General features: G+C 33.3%; 1 protein-coding gene across 1 annotated transcript in view; it reads left to right on the top strand.

Moving 5' to 3' along the window:
- Positions 1 to 4,668: 4,668 nt before the first annotated feature.
- The window catches only part of LOC118181625 (chorion peroxidase-like), an 85,467-nt gene continuing 67,093 nt past the window's right edge, over positions 4,669 to 23,042 (top strand). Inside the window, exon 1 of the mRNA XM_035350791.2 lies at positions 4,669 to 4,801. Coding sequence (XP_035206682.1) covers positions 4,791 to 4,801 — 11 coding nt within the window. The 5' untranslated portion in view covers positions 4,669 to 4,790. The remainder of the gene's footprint in view (positions 4,802 to 23,042) is intronic.

Genomic DNA, 23,042 nt, shown 5'->3' on the forward strand with positions numbered 1-23,042 from the left:
ATAATTAGGCCGTTTTCAAGGAAATTGTGCAGGCTGGTGAGAATCAAATCAATTGTAACTAATAATATGTATAACCACGTGATAACTGAAGAATATTCAGGGGTAGTTTTGTGGGGTTTTATTTAATTGTATTAACTGTTAATTTTATTTTCGAAGCAACCTTTTCTATATTTGTTGGTTTCGACACACGCTTTCTTGTCAGAATGAGAATTTAGTTTCTCGCATCATGCAAAATAGGGTACAAAGCTACTATATAAGCCGGTGTCTGAGTTACTTCAAACAGAGAGTTTTCTGCCTTTCGGCTACGTTGTTTCTCTGCTAGTTAAGATAACTATTTTATGGCCGTACATATTAGTTGCCAGTTAGTCAACGTCGGTGATATAGGGCTAAACATCCCTGCACAGCTTCGCCCGATTATTCAGCTCAAGATTAGTTTTTGATTTTACGTTTCTATTCTGAGTTGAGGTGAGAAGTATTGGCGAGGCTTTGTAAGCACCAGTAATGCCATCTGTACATAGTCGCTGAATTCTATTTAGTCTCCATTGCCGCTTGAACAATTATAATCTTCGAACGCAGTGGCTTGAGATCAATAGAAAATTTATAGCTGCTTGTCTAGCTTACAGCCCAGTATTGTGCAAGTGCCTTCGCCTGATTTGTGAAAACACTTCTGGAGCTCCTGAGATTTGTATCTGACGTCCAAGTTAATTTGCAATGAAATAAAGATCATTAGCCCTTTGCAGCACAGTGTGTCCGGTCTGGAAACACCAAAAAATTTCGTTCTGTACGCACAGAAAAATTGAATGAAAAAGGATTTATAAGTTATTATACGTTACTCTGAATCTTCTTTATTTATAGTAGATGGCAGCGCAACATAAACCTGTCCATATATTTTAGCCATGTTTAGTTTAATACTTTCATTTTTCAAGGAAATCTTCCAGATTTTTTTAGGGTATAAAAGGAAGTGTTTGAAAAGAAATTTCTATGTTACTTTTTTGGCTGTATGCTAATCTCCTTATTCTATATAAGTTTTAAATTTTTACCTTGAAATCTTGCCTAAAATCAAATGGCAAACCCTAGACTCACTGATAATCTAGGACAACTGAGAGTCTGTATTCTTTGTTTCTCCGCATCTCATCATTTGAAACAACAATGCTCGTTTCAGCACTCTTTACAAAGCTCTATTCAATCAGTGCGCCCACTTTGAGCACACCCACAGAATAAAAACGATAAGCACTATCTTCACAAAATTTTACTTGTGTACTCTTCTAGGCCTAATTACACCGCCTACCTTTTTTTTTTTTTTTATCAAAACTTCGACTTTAAAATGTAGCATGCCGGAAAGGGCTAACAGCCATTCTTCTAATCCGACTACCCATCTGATCAGAAGCGATCTTAGCTCAGCTCATGATCAGATCTTCTGGCCATTGCTTGCTATTATTGATTATTAAAGTTCATGTTATTTCCGAAACCACAAAGATGCGCAGTAATTCTTTTTTGGTGATGCAGTTCTTTTTAGCTGTTGCAATTCCAAAGTTGAGCAGAGTTTTGCATTACTTTTCCTTCTCATCTTGTTGTGCTAATAAGTAAGTTTACTTCTCTTTAAAATGTTATTGTAAAAGATGTATTTAACTCATCATAATGCTAAGAATGTTGGAAAGCGTAGTAGCTTATTAAGAGAATAATTTCTTTAATTGTTTGGCTATGTAATGTATTCTTTATTGTTTGGCTATGTGTTCTTTTGTTGTTTGGCTGTGTATGTATGTATGAAATGTGTTTTAAAATTACTTTTTTAATGTTGGTTAACTGAAATTTCAGTGCTGTTGAGTACATTTTAAAGGCCTAAGCTTTCATTATTACTGAAGACACTTTCTAGGAAGTGGTTAGTGTTGAGATTTTAATACCGGTTGGAGCTCTTTTACAGTAATTACAAAATTGAAAATCGTTGACCTCAGACTCTATATTTCTATAAATTTTGTAATAATTACTGATATCATTCGTCCTTTGCATCAGCTGAGGTGCCTTCTGAAATGTTAAAACTTCATCTAGAAATCTTGTAAGTGCCTAGAAATGCACCTTTGTCCATAGGCTGAAAGAAATTGTGCTGGTTGTTTGAAATATCCATCTAATAGTTCATATTAGACAGCATCTTAGTTTCTGGATGAGATGGAGCATTTTCCAATAAAATCATGCTTTCTTTTCCTTACTGAGCTTTTTAAAGTTTTGATTAGTATCTTTTCTGGAATTTCCAATTTCTTTATGAAACCAGTTGAGTACAATGTTGATTGCAAACCAGACATTTATAGAGTTGTAATAACTAATCAGCAAATTGTCTATGATGTTTTCAATAACTTGCAACTGTTTACTTTTGCGTATAGTAACAGGTTTGAATATGTGGCGAGCGGTAAAGTCGCTGAACACTGGTAGTTCGGTCCGAGGTTCGAATCCCGCGAACGGGCTGGCTGCATGGGCGTTTTCGTGGTTTTCCCCATGTGTAACGTGTATACAAGCCAGCTTCCCTTAGAAAGTCCTCCACGAAGGCATCCTTTCCCTTAGGCAGATAGCCCTCGAAGCTTTGCCATAATCACACACACACACACACATTGACTTACAGATTCAGATATTCTCTGACTAGCGCCAGAGTCTAAGTATTCTAACGTTATTAACTACTAGTTTATAAGCAATATTCGTCAGTTCAACAGAACTCATCTCACTGTTATAGCAGTAGTGTCTTCCGAGGAGCTGGCACCCAAAATCTATCTGTATGGTTGACAACCCGGTCGGACGCCAACTCGACCGGTACACTTAGGGACCTTGAATGTTGCATTGTTGCATGCTACTGTCCTCTTTTCAAATTTTGCATTTACCGCGAATTTTTCATGCTCAGAAATGGTACATTTTCATTGTTATCCAGTAACAGGTTTATTTAGTGACGTAATGTAAATATTAAAACTTATGGAATAAACTTAAAATATCCTGAATTTAATCAACACTAGGTAAGGGAATGATAACACACTAATACAATAAATACTATGAATGATGATTCACAACAAACTGCTTACAACTTGACAAGCGCTGTTGAAATTTTACTACCTTCCATCCAGTAATTTTTCAAAGCACTGCGAGTGGTCCGAGTGGATGGCTAAAGGACCTAACGACCATCGCAATGCTTTGAAAGTACCAAGATGCAAGATACTTGGGATTTGCTTTCCATATGAGCTGTTAATTTGTAACTGATATTTGCTGTTATATTAATGTATAATTGTGCAGTAATTAATTTTATATCAGAGTTATTCACATTTATAGGATATGAATTAAGATCGTACTGTATTTATTCTCAAACCATCTTAAATATAAAAGTTTTCTGTCAAACAAATTAGTAAATTTAACATTTGCAGGTATTTAAGTATTATCGCAACTATCTTAGTAGAAGTCGTAAAACTTTGTCAATCATGTTCATAACAGTTCTTTAGGTAACCATATCCATTGTAAGTTGCAGTCCGAAAATTCACCGAATCACCTTTTTCTTCTATAAAAAATCGCAGATAGAAAAAAGGGTTTCTGATGATTTTTTTCAACTAGAATTCTGATTAAGGCTTTGGTCTTGACTTGCATCAAAGTCACTCATTCTCCAGCTCAGTCTTCAGAGCTAAGAAATAAGAAATCGCTATAAAATAAAAAGTTTTTTTAAAAGAATTTTTAAGAAAGTTTATAGTGATAAACTATATCACAGAATTATTTGTTATAATAATAGTGCTTCATTAAACATTTATTTATTAAATTTAATATTGAAACATTTAAGTATTTTGAACTGTGAACATAAAATGAAAAGTCCTTAATGAACTAATATTTGAAGAAAATGTCGAGAAGATTTTCTATAAGTCAACGCTGCTATTTTATTATGAATGAAATAGTACTGTATTTTTATAAATATATTTTAGTATTAATTAAGCTATTTTTAATAACGCATTTGCTATTAATTTTAGCTTAAATTTGGTCTAAATACTCGTAACATTTATTGAAACATCTAAGTATTTTGAACTGTGATTAAAGTAAGATTTTGATAAACAAACAAAGAACTTTTATTAATTTTTTCGTATAAAATGAGAAAAGAATAACTTTTGCAATTACATAATATCTCGTTGTTAATTTTATTTTAGGGGCATACAACGTCTCAAAATGTATTTAAATACATTTTAAATGAAAAACTTATTGTAAAATATGAAAGTCTACAAAAGGCATCTTTTCCACAAATTTTCTTTTCTGCTTGAGAAAATTTTTCTAAAGTTCAAATTTAAGCAGATATTTATAAAAAGATGCCATCTGAGCCATCGTAAGTAATTGTATTAAAATTTTATATCAAAATAAACCGTGTAAAAAGTTTAAATTTTCCTTCTGAACCATTTTAAATTAAAAATGTGTAAAAATCAGAGCTTAAAAATTATATATTTACACATGTTTTAAGCAATATTCAAGTAATATCGAAAATCATATCGATCATATGAATAAAGGAAAGTGAAAAAAATACAATCTTTAATCACAATGTTTTCGGTAAACGGAAAAAAAGGGAAAACAAAGGAAACTGATGGACTGATTGTTTTGGTAAGGAAGCGGTGATTAAGTGAAGAGGTGACAAGCCTACCGATGCGTATAAACTCGGTCCGTGTTTCGGTAGAGTGCTTTCCGAAGGACGATCGTCGTCTCCAGATTCCGATCAGCTATCTCCGTTAAAGTGGATCAGCTGTTCCCAACAGAAGTCTTTCACAAACGCCTTGGCCGCCGCCCCGTCCGCAATGGAACTCAGGTGAGGAACACTTTTCTCTTTCTTGTTACTATTACTGTTATATTTTGCCTAAACTTCGTAAACAAATGTTAAATATATGAAATACCTTGATTTGATTTTAAGAAATTAATTAAGCATTTCTGTCGTTGCGTAATTTTTAACATTGATTTTTTTGAATTGCATTTCTAAACATTACAGTATCAAACAGCGAAGTTTTAAAAATTTACTTTACCTAGCTTGCCTAATGAAATTTTATTCTTATTTTAGGAAGCTCGTGATAGATATTACATTTGATTCATTAGCTTTTACAATTCTATGAAGAACATAAAAAGATATTGAACAAAGTTTAGGACTAATTAAGTCTCTTTCTTTGTGTAAAGCTTGTTAATAACATAACTCTAGGTTTAAAAACTGTAGAAAATAAAGAGAAGGAAGTTTCTATGGAATTCCCAAATTACTCAAGCTGTCCGCATTGAATCTACAAAAGTAATAGGTAAAAGAATAAAATAAATAAGAATTTGAAAATAAGAATTTGATAATAAGAATTTGAAAATAAAACAAAATTAATTGTGTACTTGTGTGAAAATTCAACAAAATCATCTTTCTCCTCAAGTTAATTGAAACTGAAAGATGCATATATATGCATACATATACATATTTAAATCCAAAAGAGATTAATTTTTTAATCAAGTTAAGCCTGATGACATTTCCTTACCCAAGTAAAAGTTTTCTAAGAGTACATGTTACTTGTTTTTTAAATAGAAAATGACTACTTTTGCATTTTTTGTGCATAACTAGCAAGGAGTTACCTAGAAAGTTTTAGTAAGAATTTTAAAGAGATGAGCTTGAATAAGTGAAAGCGATATTAAAAAATTTGAACTGAATTTATCTTTGCCTATGCCGTTCGAATACCTTCGGACAGAAAAATTGAAACATCAAATGGCAAGTTCTATAATTGAACTGATAAGACTAAGATAAGATTTAAGAGAATCAAGTCATTTTAAAATGCATTTTAACTTTATGAAATTTCTTTAAAATATGCACTTAAATTTTCTCTTTTCTTTGTTACACTGTTCCGTAAAGATATCGGCATCAAAATATCAGAAGGCGTTGTACCTGTTTCATAACTGAATATAAAAAAGGCGCTCTTTTGATGAGATTTAAAATGTCTAGTGATAAGATTAGATAGATATCATCGGTGGAATTTTCATAGAAAAATATTGAGTTCTCAAGGGTAAATGGAATCTTTGCAAATTTCAGGATTTCCATCATTAATACACAACCAGTGTTCATTGTGTGCCTGAATGTACTATAAGTACTTATTCGATAAATCTGCTATAACGCAGAAATAAAGGTTTTTGGGGAAACTCTAAAGAGAATTGCAGTGATGTCATTTTATGCAACAGAAGTTTTAACATCAGACAATTTTTAGAATCATCTTTCAAATTAAAGAGTTACTTAATTTCAATTCCATTGCCTAATTAACTGAACAATTTACACATTAGAAGCATATACAACCTAGTTTTTCAATTTTTTTTTGTCATCATTACGTTACTGATATCGTCTGGTCTAACTGCCAATTTTCAGAGGGTGTTGTTACTATTCCACTGTCCATCATGTCTTTATTTTTACAGATTAGCATAGTAAATATCTTAAATAACTGAACGATATGAAAAGAATATACGTACTCCTGGGTGATTTCTTTCTTAATTTTTCTTACACTAATAATCTCTAATTAATGAAGTTCAGATATACATCTAATCCGTATAACTTTTAATTTAGTTCATTCATAATTTTTATAAACATTTTCACTATTATTATAACTGATTAAAGCTGTTCCTAATGCCATATATTATGTATCTCTGTACAGAATAACTATCTGGGCACCACCTTACAATGAGATTTTTAAACTTAATTGAAATTAAGGTACAAAAATATGATAATTAAAAGGCTAAATACTCATATACCTAAAATATTCTCAAAAAGTTCTTTTAAATGAGTTCCGTTACGTTAAAGTATATTCCTTATCACCTTTGAAATAACATCTATCAAAGCATTCATATATGTTATAGAGCTACTAACATTCTTGGGAACGTTGGTATAGTGATTCTTTTCATGTCTGTCCCAAACTGATCGTTGCGCCGTTTCGAAAATCTTAAACTGTTTGAAAGCGTTAACTCAGTAGAAACATCTTAATCAGGGAGAACAGCTAGGTAAGACGGTAAAAAATGAGGCAACTAGGACGGATTTGACATGACAGGGACCTATTTCTGATTAAAGAAAGCCATGCATCTTTGCGCAAATTACATCACTTGGAAGGTTTAAAGATCTTTAAATCCGTTTGCACTACAACACGAACCATACTATCCTGAGTTATGTCACTTCAGAAATTTCTTTTTGAAACTAGGTTCCACGTCCTGCATCAGCTGTGTTCAGTTGTTAATGAAGATTTCAAAGAACCAGTAATCTTATACAAGGAATGGAGGCTTTTTCAAGTAACTGTCGAGCCCCCTTCAGGTGAAACAACAGACCAATCAAACATAAAAATGAGCAAAACAAAAATTTTGTGTTTGGCTCAGATTTTATTCAAGACGCTATTGATTTCGAGGGAAAACAGGGCTAGTCCTTCTTCGTCAAGAGCAAAGAAATGTGGAACAAAAGGTACTTTGATACTTTGATAGTTGTCAGTTAGGCTGGCCTCAGCGCGATAATTATCGCGCTCTTACCAGCACCTCATATATCCCTGGGTAGGGCAAACCTCGCGAGAAGATCTTCGAATGGTAAACTCTGTGAGTAAGGGAAATTAGAAGTAAATTAGGCCCATGCCTGCGAGAATTGAAACCGTGAGAAGATAAAATAAATGTGCAATAGTGGAAAGGAATAGGCCAATTATTTAGATATTGTATGTAAAAAGATGAGTAGCATACGGGTGGAGATTAATGTCTTCTTCCAGGAGTTGATACCTGAAATTATCTGCATAATTAACAATATTAGTGTTGGTGGTCTTGGTATAAAAGTTATTATTTATTTTCCCAATGTAAGTTTCGATGTCATCTAGTTTTAGGTCTTTGTGTAGGTCAGTGTTTTTAATGAACCATGGAGCTCCCATTATTTTTCTATGAAAGTTATTTTGAAAATCCTGAAATTTGATATAGTCAGATTTTGAAGCCCCGTACCAGGCTGGGGATGCATAAGTAAGAATTGGGCGTAAGATGGAGATACAGATCCTTCGTTTCCTGGTGAGATCAAGCATGGATGTTGAGATAATAATGTTGTTAAGTTTTTTTGCCACTCCTGTTGCTTTATCTAAGGCTATCGTGACGTTAGGGCTCCAGGTAAGCGTGGAGTTGAATTTTACGCCAAGATAAGTTGCCTGAGTGACTATAGTCACTTTTTCATTAAATAATATCATGGCAATTTCTACAATTTTCTTGCGGTGACGACCTATGAGCAAGAGTTTGGATTTAATTGCGTTAATACGAATTCGCCACTTACAGCACCAATATTCGATTTAATGCATCCGGCTCTGGATACGAGTTATTGCGTGACTGGGGTTGAGTGAAGAAGAAAGAATAGCAGTGTCGTCAGCGTAGCAGGGGGGATGCAATTAGTATTGTTGTCAAACATCGGGAAGTCTATGGCATACATTAAGTAAAACAGAGGCCCTAGATTAGATCCTTGAGAAACTCCCGAAGCAATGTTTCTTGGGGTGGAATAATGTTGACCCTGTCTGATTGTGAACTTTCTGTGACTGATAAAGGAGTAGATCATCAATACTAACTCTCGGGTGACATCGAGAGTGGTGAGTTTAAAAATAAGTCCATTATGCCAGACGCGGTCAAAAGCTTTGGCCACGTCCAGCAAAAGGAAACGCAGTGGTTTGATGCTTGTGTATCGAAGAACTGAGAAACTCGATAATCCTTATTAGTTGCATAGTAGTAGAGAGGCTCCTGCGGAATCCAAATTGCTGATTAGGCAGTACGCTGAGAACAGGGTTCAACCGGATATAAAAAATACGCTCAAGTATTTTTCCGAGGAAAGGTAATAAACTTATCGGTCTATAATTTTCAACTTTCGTGGGGCGTTTTCCTGTTTTTGGGATGAAGATTATTATGGCATGTTTCCACGCCTTCGGAAAATAGTTTAGAAATATTCATTCAGAATATTTTTCAGAATTCCGCATAGTTTGGAGATGTATTTTCTAGGTAGATTTTTTCAGCATTTTGTTTGATATATTGTCATGTCCCGGTGCTTTCCTATTATGTAATTTGGAATGATGTTACTGATTTCGCTGGGATTTGTGAAAGTTGGGAGATTGTTTGTCGTCAAACAAACAAAAGGAACAAAAGGAAAGCTACGGTTGGTATTTATACCTAACATGAGTAGAGCGAACGAGAAGGAAGCGCCACCTGTAGGAAGAAATAGTAACGAAAACTGAAAAACTAAGTTGATAGAATTTTAAAACTGTTATCAAGGATTGGATTGGAATTAAAGTCATTAACTGAACAAGATAAATCTTTGTGAATGTGAAAGGATTCAAAATCAAATTCACAATTGGAAGAAGCATTCTGGATAAATTTTGTAGACCCAAAGTCAAATTATGAATAAATTTCCAACTATAATTAGCTATCGAAGATTTGCTAATTTCACTTTTATGGACATAAGATTAATTTTGATTCTTGAAGAATTTATATCAAATAATTTCGGTGTGATTTGGGATTATCAGACAAAATAAAATAACGTTAAAGTTTCGCATCAAGGAACAGTAATTTATGCCCGTAAAGAAGAAATTAACAAGTCATTGATAGCTAATCATAGTCAGAAATTTAATAATAATTTTGATTTTGGATCTGCAAAAATTACCCAGAATGCTTCTTCTATTCGTGAATTTGATTTTCTTGAAGCCGTTCACATTCACAAAGACTTATCTTGTTCAGTTAATGACTAATTCCAATCCAGCCCTTGGTAACGCTTTTTCTATCAACTTGTCATTTTCAGTTTTTGTTACCATTACAGATGGCGTTACTTTATCGTTTGCTTTACTCCTGTTAAGTATAGATGTGACCGTGGCTTTCCCTTCCTATGAGATTTCTTTGCTCTTGAGGAAAACGGACCTGTACTTAAATACCCTAGATAGAGTCTTGACTAAAATGTGCCAAAATAAAAGGTCGTTACTCTGTTAATTTTATATTTCATTTTAGAGTGTTTATCTTTTGTCTTAACCCACCAGGCAGTTAAAGATAATATGCCCAATCTGACGGAAATATTTATTTTTATAAATTTGGGGAGACTGTAATTTATATAAAACTGGGAATTAAAACTGAAGTATAAATAAAAATGAAATGATAATTTCATTAAAGTATTAAATTATTAAAAATAGATCATAAATATGAACATTAGAATGCTATTAATTTTTCTAATTTTCTGTATCAAAAGTAAATTGATATGCGAAAGTTTTATATTTTTCGCTGCGTGTGATAATAGAAAAATCTTGAAGAATCAGGATTTTAATTTGAAATTTTCAGAAGCAAGGACATTTTCAAGTTTAACTGAAACTCCAATACGGCTTAGTGAGGTTTCCCCGAAAAATGTAGTGCTTAAATTTATCTTTTATTCTATTTAAAAATTATTATTTAATTCAAAATTTACTGTTTTATATTTTCCGTATTACATTTCTCATCATTTTTTAAATTGTATTAACTCTTTTTCTCTAAAAAGGTATTTTTATCGCTAAGCGTTTTCCTTTTTGAAGGAGGGATGTAAAAAGTACGTAAGCCGAAATTGTAACTTGCTGTCATAACCGGACTTTAATATTACTTTCTGTTTAATTGCCTAAACATTTCAATAGGCCAACATAAATGAACTGGCCGCAATACGCGAGCTTATTTAAGAGCTTTTTACATTCTAGAAGGTAGCAAACAGAAGTCTAGCTAAGCCGAGGAGAAAAAAACAAGTGCTATGGATTCAGAATGAAATCCTAATTTAAAGCAAATCAGTTTTGATATCGATCTCCTTTGACTGACCAATTAATAGCGCTCTAAAATTATTACTGGCTGTGTAAGTTTACGTTCGCAAGACTTCACCAGCGTTACGTAAAAATTAAACGATATGGATTAATCTAAAAATGAGGCAGTGCAGATAGGTTTATTATTAGCAATTACTATTTCTAGAACAGAAAGGGCAATACCCAAATTAAAACAAAAGGAGCTATTATAAATTTTATTTAGAATTTTGATTTACACGTATATGGGTAATTATTTAGGTATTGCAGAGAGATGTTGATGGAATAAAGAAGTAATTGCTGACATAGTGGTTAATTTATATTGGTTTTATGACATAGTGGTATTAATATCTTTCTATTCTCGCTGATAAAAATTCTTAAGCCAACACAAAAATAGCTGCGCATTAATCTCGTTTGTTCTTGAAGAAATGCATCATTACATTTACAATTTTGAAATATAATTAAAGACAGATAAAGCAGAAGGCGGCAAGTAAGTTAGCAGCACAGGAGCTACAGACAGAATGAAACGTGTCTAAGATGAACATTGGTTTCAAAGTGATTTACATTATAGTTTCCAAAGTTTCCTATTAAACTGTTAATAAAAAGTTTTAACTTCAATTTAAATCGTATTCGCTGAAGCGTTTATAAAAATGCATGCGTATGCTTGTTTATGTAAAAATGTTTAGTTTAGTTGTTTTACATGTAATATCAGGAATTAGGAAGTTCAAATGTTCTTTACGGCTCTAGCTAATTTTTACCTCTTCTTCTCTTATAAATCTCTCTCTCTATATATATATATAAAGAATATGGCGAATATATAAATGAAAATTATCTCCTATGAAATTTGAAGTGAAACATTTTTTCTTGTTTTTCTTTATATATATAAATAAAAAATATATATATAAAGAAAGGTGAGACCTTGTGGTCTAAATACCACGCAAACAACATTTTCCGTATTAAAAAGCAATGGCATCTTATCATTGACACAAAAAAAAAAAAAAAAAAAAAAAAAAAAAAAAATGTCGAAGAACTAAGGTAACAGTATAAAACAAAAATAATGTAGTAAATACTTTATTGAGTCATAGTTTTAAACGAGTATTTTGAAAATAGATGAAGGTGAGACAAACCATTCGTACTAAAACATAATTACTGAATTTTTATTCTTAAATCAGTGTAAATATTTGTTATAAAGATAATCCACAGAAATAATTGGGAACATATATTTTGTTTTCTTTCTAATATAACACTTTATTCACAGAAACATCAAAAGAAACCTTGAGCATGATAGTGTAGCTTATACATTGGCAAAAGTTATTCATCCTAAATTATTATTCGTGCTAAAGAGTGGTAAACGTTCTAAAACTTAGTTTTATATGGAATCAAATATTATAATGAAGTAAGTATGAAATTATAATTAAGACTAGGGAAGCTTTCTAGAATTTTGTTCACAAATTTCGACTAAATTTCATACTTAAGAACAGAAATACGGGTGTCAAAAGGCCATAGCATCAAAATGTACACTTAAACTAATTAAAATACTCGCATTATGCAATTCTACTATAACTTACACCAGTTGGAATGGAAGGCGAGTATTGGAAGACATTTGACTTAACTTGTCAAAAAACAAAATTCCTAATGCCTTTTCTTATGCTTAAATGTAAATCTGATGCAGTATGGGATAGAAACTATAATATCTGTCTTTTAGAGACATTTAGAGCTTAGTTAATTGTTGTCCTCGTTTTTTTTTTTCAATTCTTTTAACTCTGAATTGTTTATATGCAAACAAAAAATGGATTGGTCACTGCCCAGTACTTACCGTCAAAAGAGACTGTGAGAAATACGCCTAATGAGAAATTCGGGGTCTTAAGTATCCAGCCAGTTTCATCTTCTCCAGACATAAAAGTAATAAAAAATATGTAATCCATCATACTTCGAAAAGCTCTAAACGTATTTTTTGTTAAAATGAAATAATACTTTGTCTGTCCAAATAATATAAAGTAAAATAATTTCATTAGCCCAAATATCACATAGCATGGACTTTAAACGGGGCAAAGAGCTTTGGAATGACGAGAAACTGAGACGACCAGAGCGTCAATATTTGGTGAGGATGGGTGTCTATTATACTAGGAAAGGATGTTTTATTATTTTAATCCGATAAGAAAAACAATCCGTTTTCTGATGAAAAGTATGCTTAAAGTACAATTAATGCATTTTGGATTAAGGCCTTTTCTTCCTGCAGAAGTTAAAACTGTCTGATATCTGAAAATAAATTGCTCATTTCATGATTGCTCTTCCCATCCGAAGTAAAATAGAGACCAAAAATTGGTTATCAATATCTTTGCTGTTTCTTACATAATCTATTCAGTTTTTATTAGTTAAAAATATCATAATGGAAAAGATTTAAGAATCTTAAAACGCTTAGATTCGATATTTCTGACATGATTGACTAATACATTTACTTGCTCCCGCGTCAGTAATATTTTCCTCCTCCTTATATTTAATCAAATATTCGATTGAGCTTAAAAAAGGAAAACTGTAAATAGTCAAATTTTAACAAAAGAGATCGCATAGCTTTCCATTTTTGTCTTCCAATTAAAACTGTTTTATGAATTAGATCAAGATTGCGTGAATAAGCCTGCGTATTTTTCTAAATAATTTTGCCAGTTTTGGGCAATATTCCGATTAAAAAAACTGAAATAAAATTTACTATGTTTTAATATTTTGAAATTTAATCAAAATTTTATACGAAACTCTGTATAATAGGTTCAGGTCCAAATTCCGGCGAACAAGCTGGCTGCACAGGTGTTTTTACAATATTCGCCATGTGGAACTTATACGTAAGACAGCTTTTCTTTAAAGGTCCTCTATAAAGGCATCCTTCCCCTTAAGCGGATAACCCATTTATGTTCTGCGATAGTCTAATTCAGGGTTTCTTAAACATTTTTTAGTCGCGACCCCTTTTTATCACTGAGATTTTTTCGCGACCCCCAGGACCCCATAATATTTACAAAAAGTTTGTGGGACCCCATAAGTATTGTGCAAATCCGACACACGCGTGAGTGAAACTGGGAATGTTTTCACTTTTACTGTAATATACTGTTGCAGGTTTAAGTCATTAACTTTGATTAACTAATTTTAAACATAGAACAATGTGAAAATTTTAAATAAGTAAGAGACGAAATGACAGCATCACGTGCAAAGAAAGGAAAATGAACGTTTATATTATAATCAAAACTGCTAAAATTCTTGGCGATCTCCTGCTGCAGGTCCCGCCACCTGCAGCTTAAGAAACCCTGGTCTAATTAATCGGAATCATACAAAAACCTCCTAGAAAATTTGTTTCGATTTCATACTTGCTTTGTTAGGAATTTTGATTCAACATGGACTATTGAAACAGATTTAACCGAAAGTAGTGTATGTGCGCAATAATATGGATAATCGGGCTTATAATGTGTGTAAACACATATCAGGCCCGGCTCAAATATTTTCGGTGTCAGGCTATCACTAAATTTGAAGATTCACATAAATTAAGCATATTAATATGTGAAAACAAAATATGCCTTTAATGAATTGTCGTTTTCCAAAACAACTTAGCGGGCGCATTCTGAAAAAGCACCTCGAGGCCTATCTCGTCTCTGGATAAAAGTCGGTTCGTATAGTATTTTCTAAATTAACATTTTAACTTTTATAAATTTATATTTTAGAAAGCATTTGAAACTATGGATGAAAAGCCGGTTCGTATAGTATTTTCTAAATTAACATTTTAACTTTTATAAATTTATATTTTAGAAAGCATTTGAAACTATGGATGAAAAGCAACTTATTTCAAACCAGAAAATGAAACTAAAGCTTGGAATAATCAGAGTGTTTAATTTGTATTAAATCCGGTATTTCAAAGTTTTATTTTCAGTGAAATCAGGTGGAGAAAATCTGTTATCTTTTTGAGCAGGGAGCATCACCGCCGCCGGATACGCAGAGACCTACAAACTCTTAGCCGTGAAGGAATGATTACAAAACTAGAGGATTCAGAAATTACGTCATCATTGGATCAGGATATGGGACGGAACATGCAGAAGAAGCGCGCCAATCTGAATTTAAAAATTACGCAAAATACGAAATTAGATTGTCTGAAAGCTTTCTGAATTAAAACGTCTTAAACTAGGATAGAACAAGAAGAAGGCCTTGCCTGTGACTTCTAGCCTGAGATTGATTATATTATATTTTTCTTATCTAATAGAATCCCAGACGTTGAACTCTCAACTTTTTAGAGTTATAATGCGGTAAAATTAAAGCGGATCAGTTTTGTACTAAGCCTTTTAAGAAATCAAAAGAAAAAAAAAAAAAAAAACCACTTATTAGAGGTACTGTTTTTGGTTGTGGGGATTTATTTAATTTGTAACAGTTATTTTTTATTTAAGTGACTTTCCTATCGCTCTTGCTTTCAACTCGCACTTTCTTGCCAGAATGCATATTGTGTAACCAACATGTATTCAAATGAGGTGGAAAGAAGTTAGTATTTAAGGGAAGGTGAAATCAGAGCGTGATCTGCCTGCCTGAAGCCACGTTGCTATCTTTGAATTCCTAGCAATTAAATTTCTGTGACGTTGAGCCATTAAGCTTGTTTATGCCGAATCTTTGAGCCAGAGCCATCTGGCACGATATTTAACTTGTGAAGCCGTTAGGATATCTTAGCTTCATTTAATTTTTAGTTATATACGCACGAACGTACAGAAGCCACGAAAAAAATCTTTTCTGAATCCATTTTAAATCAGTTTTATAATTCGCTTGGGGAAAAGAGTTCTTTATTCTAGCCTTACATACAGATATCACGCAAAAACATAGTTAAATTGCATTCGATAGCGGACAAAATGGATATTTTCGTTGAAATATGATACCTGTAATTATTCGTGATTACAATACGTCCTTTACTTCTTACAAAGAAGTAATAATATTTTTCAAAAACCAATTGTTTCTAATTTCTTAAAATCACATTTCTTTTCTTCTTAAAAGTTAAACACTTATTTCAGTATTATAATTTTGCAACATGATAATTTAAAATCTTTTTTTTTTTTTCATTCTTAACAATTAGATGCATATTTTAGTATTACGAAGCTAGTGACCATAGCTTACTATAGCGGAACTGTGAAATCAGTCTCCAGTAGGTTACACTTCTTGAAAAGTATGAAGTAATGACAAGTGTATTTTCGTGCTACTTAGCAAGCTGTGGCAAATCAGTGCTGCTTCTAAATGATGGAGAGGAGAGGATATTGTTTTATGTAACGTAGTAACATTGTAATATATATGTTTACTTAATAACATAAGTCTACCTTTAACTAACGAAAGCAATTCCTAATGATTATCTGATAAACCTATTTTCCGAAATTGCTCTATTCCTATCAGTTCGGATAAATGGGCTTTTACTGTTTTCTGGAATATTTAGTAATATCTGCATCACTTAGTTAGGATATTCCTACTACGAATTCTTAAATAATTAGACTTCTAGCTGCAGTTAAGTGCAGATGTAGTATATTCTAGCATTTAATTTGAATTTTATTTCACATTTTGCATCACTGCAAGTAATATTTCTACTTGTATTTGAGAGCACTTGCTTGTGGTGTCGTTTACTTAGTTCAGCTCTATTTCATTTGCATTTGATGTTTATGATTATCGAAATGGAACGTTCAAATTAAGCGAGTTATTCAGAGTAAAGAATGATAAATTTAAAAACACGGATTATCGATCTCAAACATTATACAGATTAGAATAGCATTATACAGGATTCAGAAAAGAAATTAAATGTTTTGCGAGAATTAAATGCATTGCGAGATACAATTTATATCTAATTAATCCTACTAAGATCCTCAGATATTTTCTTTAAAGCAAATGAAGGTACTCGATTTTAAAAGGATACTTAAAAGATCCTATATGTGCTTTCTCAGTTTGACAACTATGCTTTCTTTCTCAACTAAGTCGGTGCTCGAACGTATAAGTTTTATTTTAAATCGTTTAAGAGTTATTTTATTGCCGCTAATAGGTTTTGAATGCATTATAGCCGCATTTAGTTGTTTCAGGTTCATTTAAAAACACATATATTAAAATAACGTAAGGTCTATCTTTATGAAAATTATAACTAGGCCAAATTGTAACTCAATAGGTTGTAGAGATTTATATTTATTTTAAATAACCAATTTTATTTAATTTGCTATTTTTTCCTATAAGCCTTTATTCCCCTAATTGTCAGTGCCAGGATTTTAAATTTGGTAGCGCACGTGAAGGAATGCAAATTCTACGTTGAAGAAAGAGTTTTAAAACCGAGTTTCAGTAGGAAAGAGGAAGAGTTAGGCTACTGCTGTCACCTCTGCTTGTTTTAAGCGTTTGCTCCCATAGTTATTGCTGATTCGCGTGACTTTATTGCATTTACTTGCTGCCACTAGTTTTTGACGGGGGTTTAAGAAACGGGATTTAGATGATCTCTGTAGCGTAGTTCTATTACTTGTACATATCTTTAAATTTTTAGTTTCGTTATCTGAATTTCAGTTACCGCCCAAGAAGAGGCGTAGTTTGTTAGCGTCGAGCTGACGTATTGTAAATTTTAAAAATTTAATAAAGAGTACTTTTAACCTTTCTCTTGTGCAGTTGCTACTATTCCAGTTTTTGCACATAAGTGAACCTGTAGAACTATACAACTTTTTAAAAATTTAGAGAGTTCAAAAGAAAATAGTTTTTTTCTAGCTTCCTGCCTCTCTTCATAGAATCTATTATACTATTAAATGACAGCTTACCAGGTTAAATAAGTTAAAAATCTTTAGCTTTAACATTAAAAGTAATTGTAAAAACTAAAATTTTCTAGGCAGCATGGATGTTTAATTAGCTGAGGCAGTTTAAGTTAATGCAATCTGTCGTGGCGTAAAAATGATGAGACTAGATACAAAAAAAAATGATGATGTCAAAATTTCCTGATCAGAAATAATATCAAGCTTTTCAGAAAGAAAACAGGAAAAAACTACTAAATTAGTTATTCAGTTGAATTAAGTTTGCTTTTCTTTCTTCTGATTCTGTATTGCTCCCAGATTTTTCAACATCATTGAATACTCTATAGAAGCTTTTAAACTCTACTGAGGATGTTTGTCTCTATTACTTGGCTTATATGACTTATGGAATTTATATTTCAGATCATGGTAATGAATCTTATTCACAGCTACGACTCTAAGACAAAAAAGTGGATATGAAAATGGAGATTTCCAAGTTTTCCAAAAATTAACAGCTAAAGGATGTGTAACAGTATAACGAAAACGACTTTGGTAATCTTTCTGCCATAAGGAAATTTGTGTAACTGAAATCTTATCCAATGAGAAAGACAATGTGTCTGTTGGCTTCAATTTTGTTTTGAGTTGACTGAGAGAGGAAACATTCTTCAGAAATTGTTGGAAAGATGAAAATTGATCGTTTCATTATAACAACAATGTTGCCAGCCAACCGTTATAATTCTCACTGACGCTGACTGCTATACCGATGGTTAGAATATCAAAAAGACATGGATATTTTCAAGCAAATAGCATGTGTGCAGCAAGGTGGCAATCAAAATACACTGCGAGCCGAAAGTCCTCTCGAAAGGTTGATGGTATGGGAGACTCTTGAACCGCCTCCTCATATTGGGGTGTTGCTGCACAGTTAGTGAGGTGGAACTATACCTGTACAACCAAGGATGAAATTCTGCTGTCCGTATTATACTCCTCCCGGGAGTTGACTCAGCGAACGCCTGGGAAGTACTGGTTAGGATCTGTACCTAGGCAGTCTCAACCACGGGGGCGTAATAACAGACTTAACAGAAGGCCTGAGGGCTCTCAGGACAGAGTAAGGCTCGGCAGGGACCGTACTGGTACTGCCTTGTCTGCCCTTGCTCTGTGGGGTCGCAACATTGTGGATTGATCAAGGGCGGGGAGGCACTCAATTCCGATAGGCGTCCTATATAGTCGTATTAGGACGGAAGCCGTCTCGTTCCATCAGCGTACCATCAGCGTATTATACTTGTACCTGTGCCGATGACAAAGATGCAAACACATTTTCCTCAAGTAGCAGCGACATCTGAAGAAAGCAGGATTTGTAGTGGTTTCTCATCCCCTTATTCGTCAGATTTAACGAAACTTAACTTTTTTTTATTTAAGAGATTATAATGCAAGTTTAAAGTTACTGTTTAAATTCTATAGCGGTCAGTAAAATCCTGTCTGGTAGTGTTGAATCGCGGCACCAATGTTGACTAGCTACGGCACCAATGTTCTGTTTCTATACTTTGCCCTAAAATCATGGGCACTACTGCTGTGTTACAACTTCCTCTTAGGGAGGAAACTAATGCAGAAACAGACAGGTGAAACCGCAACTAACTAAATATCAACTGAGAAACTAAACTCTTAAGATTTTGCTAATTACCACACTTTTAGGGATCGTATAAATGAAGAGTGGTTAGTACAAATTTTTGCGTTGTGTATTAGCCACCCGGGACCGCGCCGTGAGAGGATCGAATAAACAAAATGTAAAATCAATATATATATAAGAAAAACACATAGATGATATAAAGAAAATAATAGTTTTCATAACACATAGATGATATAAAGTAATAGGTTTCCAGATTAAATACCAGTTTATTCAAATTCCTCACAATTAAAATTAAATCTTATCCTAATCAGAGAGTCAAATTTCTTATTTTTGTTACAGTTTCAATTTACTTTAGACACAGGTGAATTCTTCAATTTGTCGTTTTCTGTTGTTACATTTAAATTCATGATTTACAAATCAATTACATGACCCTTTTAATTTAACGGGTACCCGTTCTGTAATTTCTAAGAGGTTAAAGAAAACATATCTGCAATTCAACATCTGTTCAAAGGAAGATTACACAAACAAATTACACTATTACATACTAATTCATATGAGGACCTTAAAGTTTGTCTCGGTAAATTAAGAAGGGGAAAAAGGAAGCAATTCAGTTTCGGTAGACTTAATTTAAGATTCAATTTAAGGTAAAGTTCCAATTTCCAAAAGTTCGAAGGAAAATTGATAACAAAGCACTTATCTGTTGTTTTGACGACTTGAAACGCACCCGGAAAGGTCTCGGGCTGGCCTTGCATTCTGGGAGAAATCAGGGGATTAAAAGTCCACCATAATTCCTGGAAAATTGCATTCCGTAAGGGGAACACAGGCGTCTAAGGAGTCTCACGCTTTCGGTGTCACTGGACGCAATTCGGGATAACACCGACTCCATTGTTTTTCAGCAACATAATCCGCTCGCTCAGCATCGCAGAAAACAAGCCCTAGAACGAGCACCCGAGCAGAATATTCAAGCTCGCAGTACGGATGTCGCGTATAAAATCTCACGTTGGCCGGGGTGGAACTTGGCCAATAATTTTTGGAATTTAATACTCGCTGAACAGAAAAAAACTCAATACTCGCTGGATCATTTTTTTTTCTTTTCGACAGCAAGGCGACGGCCGGATAGTGTCCGCCGTGATCCGCCTGAATCGCCACTTATTCATCCCCAGAAACTTAACAAATCCTTCAGCTTCCAAAGTCCGACAAAAAGTTTTAATCTTGAAAGTCTTAAATCCTTCAGCAAAACTAGTTCAAAGTCGGGCAAAAAGTAACGTCCAAAAGTCTTTAAATCTTTCAGCAGAACTCGTAGACTTATCAATTTCGCCTCTTAGCCAAAACGCGGCCGGGGAGCATATTTGCCGCTCCCCGCCGGAAAACATCTCTCCTCGTAAATTACATCTTTTCTATCGCTCAACCCAAGAGCAAGTTTCAAGAGTAACGTCCAAAAGTAAGTTCCGCAAGCCAGTGATTCAAACTCGAATTTTCTTCGTCTCCTTCACAAACGCGGGCTCCCACAATGGCTTCAATTATCGCCCCCTTAATTTGAGCAAAATTTGCGTTTCAACCCCTGACTGAGGAAATAAGGGTGATCGCGCATGCGCGCCCCTCCTTCACCTAGCCAACAACCGGACCTTCCGATCGCCAACCTGAATGACTTATATCGAAGGTTAAATGGCAACCTCTGACCCTTATGTCACGTACTTCCTGTCCTAAGGTCAACTGCACAATGAAATTTCTTCTAGAACATTCTAAAGGACAAAGCGCGCGAAATCATCGCTTAGCAAAATTGCCTCCTTTTCCCTGCTTCTTTTCACAATGAATCAAAGCTTGGACAAAAATTGCAAAAAAAGGAAAATAAATAATATTCTTTAAACTAAATAATATTCGCAGAAGCATCTGTTTTTCTTCAAAATTAAAGCATTAAAATAAATAATTCAGAATCAAATAAAATTAAGATTTCCTTAAATCAGATAATTCTCTACACAACAGTAGGTGTTATACGCACTTCAATTAAAAGATCTTTAACGAGCATTCCAATCATAGTGCAAGAGAAGGATCGGTACATATATGCGAAAAAGGGATACATTTACAATAAATGAATATTAGAAGAATAAATGTAATGATAAATATTAGAAGGTGAAAATGAAATTTATAAAATGCGATTCGCCTTTCCTTTTCTATTAACTAATTATTTATAGCAAATTATTAATGAGCTAGGATAAAATATAACTTTCATCAAAATCGGCGTATAAACAAAGATTTTGGTAGTAAGTAGAATTCATGTATTTTTCTGTGTGACATCTGTGCATACCATGTGTGATATATTTCTGCATATAAGAACAGATCAAAATAAAGCTGTCGTTATAGACAGGATGACTAAAGATTAATGCAAATTGTAAATGCGACATTGACTTTTGATTCTAATTGTAACCACTACGTCTTTTTTATAACATCTGAACTTGAATAAATAATCCAAAATTGAAAAGGTAATTCAAATTTTATCTTATTAAACAAAACGTAGTTATAAACGTTACAGATTTCTCAGAAGTTTCTGCCGTATTCATTGAAATAGAATACAGTGGTACCTCGACATACGAGTTTAATTCGTTCCGTAACCTTGCTCGTATGTCAAATTGCTCGTATCTCAAAGCAATTTTCCCCATTGAAATTAATTGAAATGCCATTAATACGTTCCAGCTCCCAAAACAACACCTCAGTCGTTTTTGTTAAGTGTTTTTGAATAAGGAAAATGCATTTACAAGAAGAAACATTTATTTAAAAATAACAAATACATATTCTATAAAAGCATAATTAAAAGAAAAAGTGCAGTGCTTACGGAAGCGCTTAATTTTCGTCACTGGTCTACTCTTTTTTCGTCACGCTTTGCTCATTTTCATCTGTGGATCGTTTAAAAAAACTGTCCAAAGGAGGTTTGTTTCTCCCTCCCTTTCAGGATATTGCAGAAATGAGTTAGGCAAGTTTCGTTGAACAACTCCGATGCACGACCAGTAGCAACTTTTTAGGGATGATTTTTATCCACGAACTCTACAACTTTTTTCCACATTCCCAAGATCTCCTTTATATCTCTTGTAGGGATAACGTCCTCCATCTCTGGCTTCTCTTCAAAACTAATTTTTCGTTGAACCACCGTATGCTGCTGCAAATGTAGATCGTGTATCTCCTCGGTTGTCAGCTAATGAGACTGTTCCTCGACGAGTTCGTTCACATCTCTCCTCATCTATCTCTAGACCCATGGATTTTCTCAAAGAAACAAGTCTAGTCTGAGGTGGGGGAAAATGTTAGACGCTGCACACGACACCAACATGCGCGGGTCGTGTGCAGCGGTGTAATGTGCGATTCCTCGTATCTTAAATCTTGCTCTCATCTCAAAGCAAAATATCGCTCACTCGGCGGCTCGTATCTCAAAACACTGGTATATTAGGGCACTCGTATATTGAGGTACCACTGTATACTACATGTAAGAATAACGTTAATAGTTTTCTCTTCTCACTTAGAAATGAGCAGAAATAGTATATTAACTGACTAACTTTAATTAAGGAGAAAAAGCGCATTAAACTTAGATTAGCTTTTCTTAAATCTGTCTTCTAATTTATCTGAAAAACTTTCATGGCAGACATAATATTTTTTTATTTAAAAACACAAATGCAAAACTTCTCGTGTCCTACAAAGTAAGTAAATAACTTAGTAATACAAGGGAGATCTGATACAACAATAATACATAATATCTAGTTATAAATAGAATAAGAAATATATATAATAACACGAATACTACTAGAATAAAAATATTAATGTACCGTAAATAATAAAAACTATGATAATACTACTACTAGAACGATATAATACAGATAATAATTAATAATAAAGATAATATAG

Source organism: Stegodyphus dumicola, chromosome 7 (assembly GCF_044657685.1).
Source record: "Stegodyphus dumicola isolate Sdum_Otavi_A_Nest chromosome 7, ASM4465768v1".
NCBI classification, from domain to species: domain Eukaryota; kingdom Metazoa; phylum Arthropoda; class Arachnida; order Araneae; family Eresidae; genus Stegodyphus; species Stegodyphus dumicola.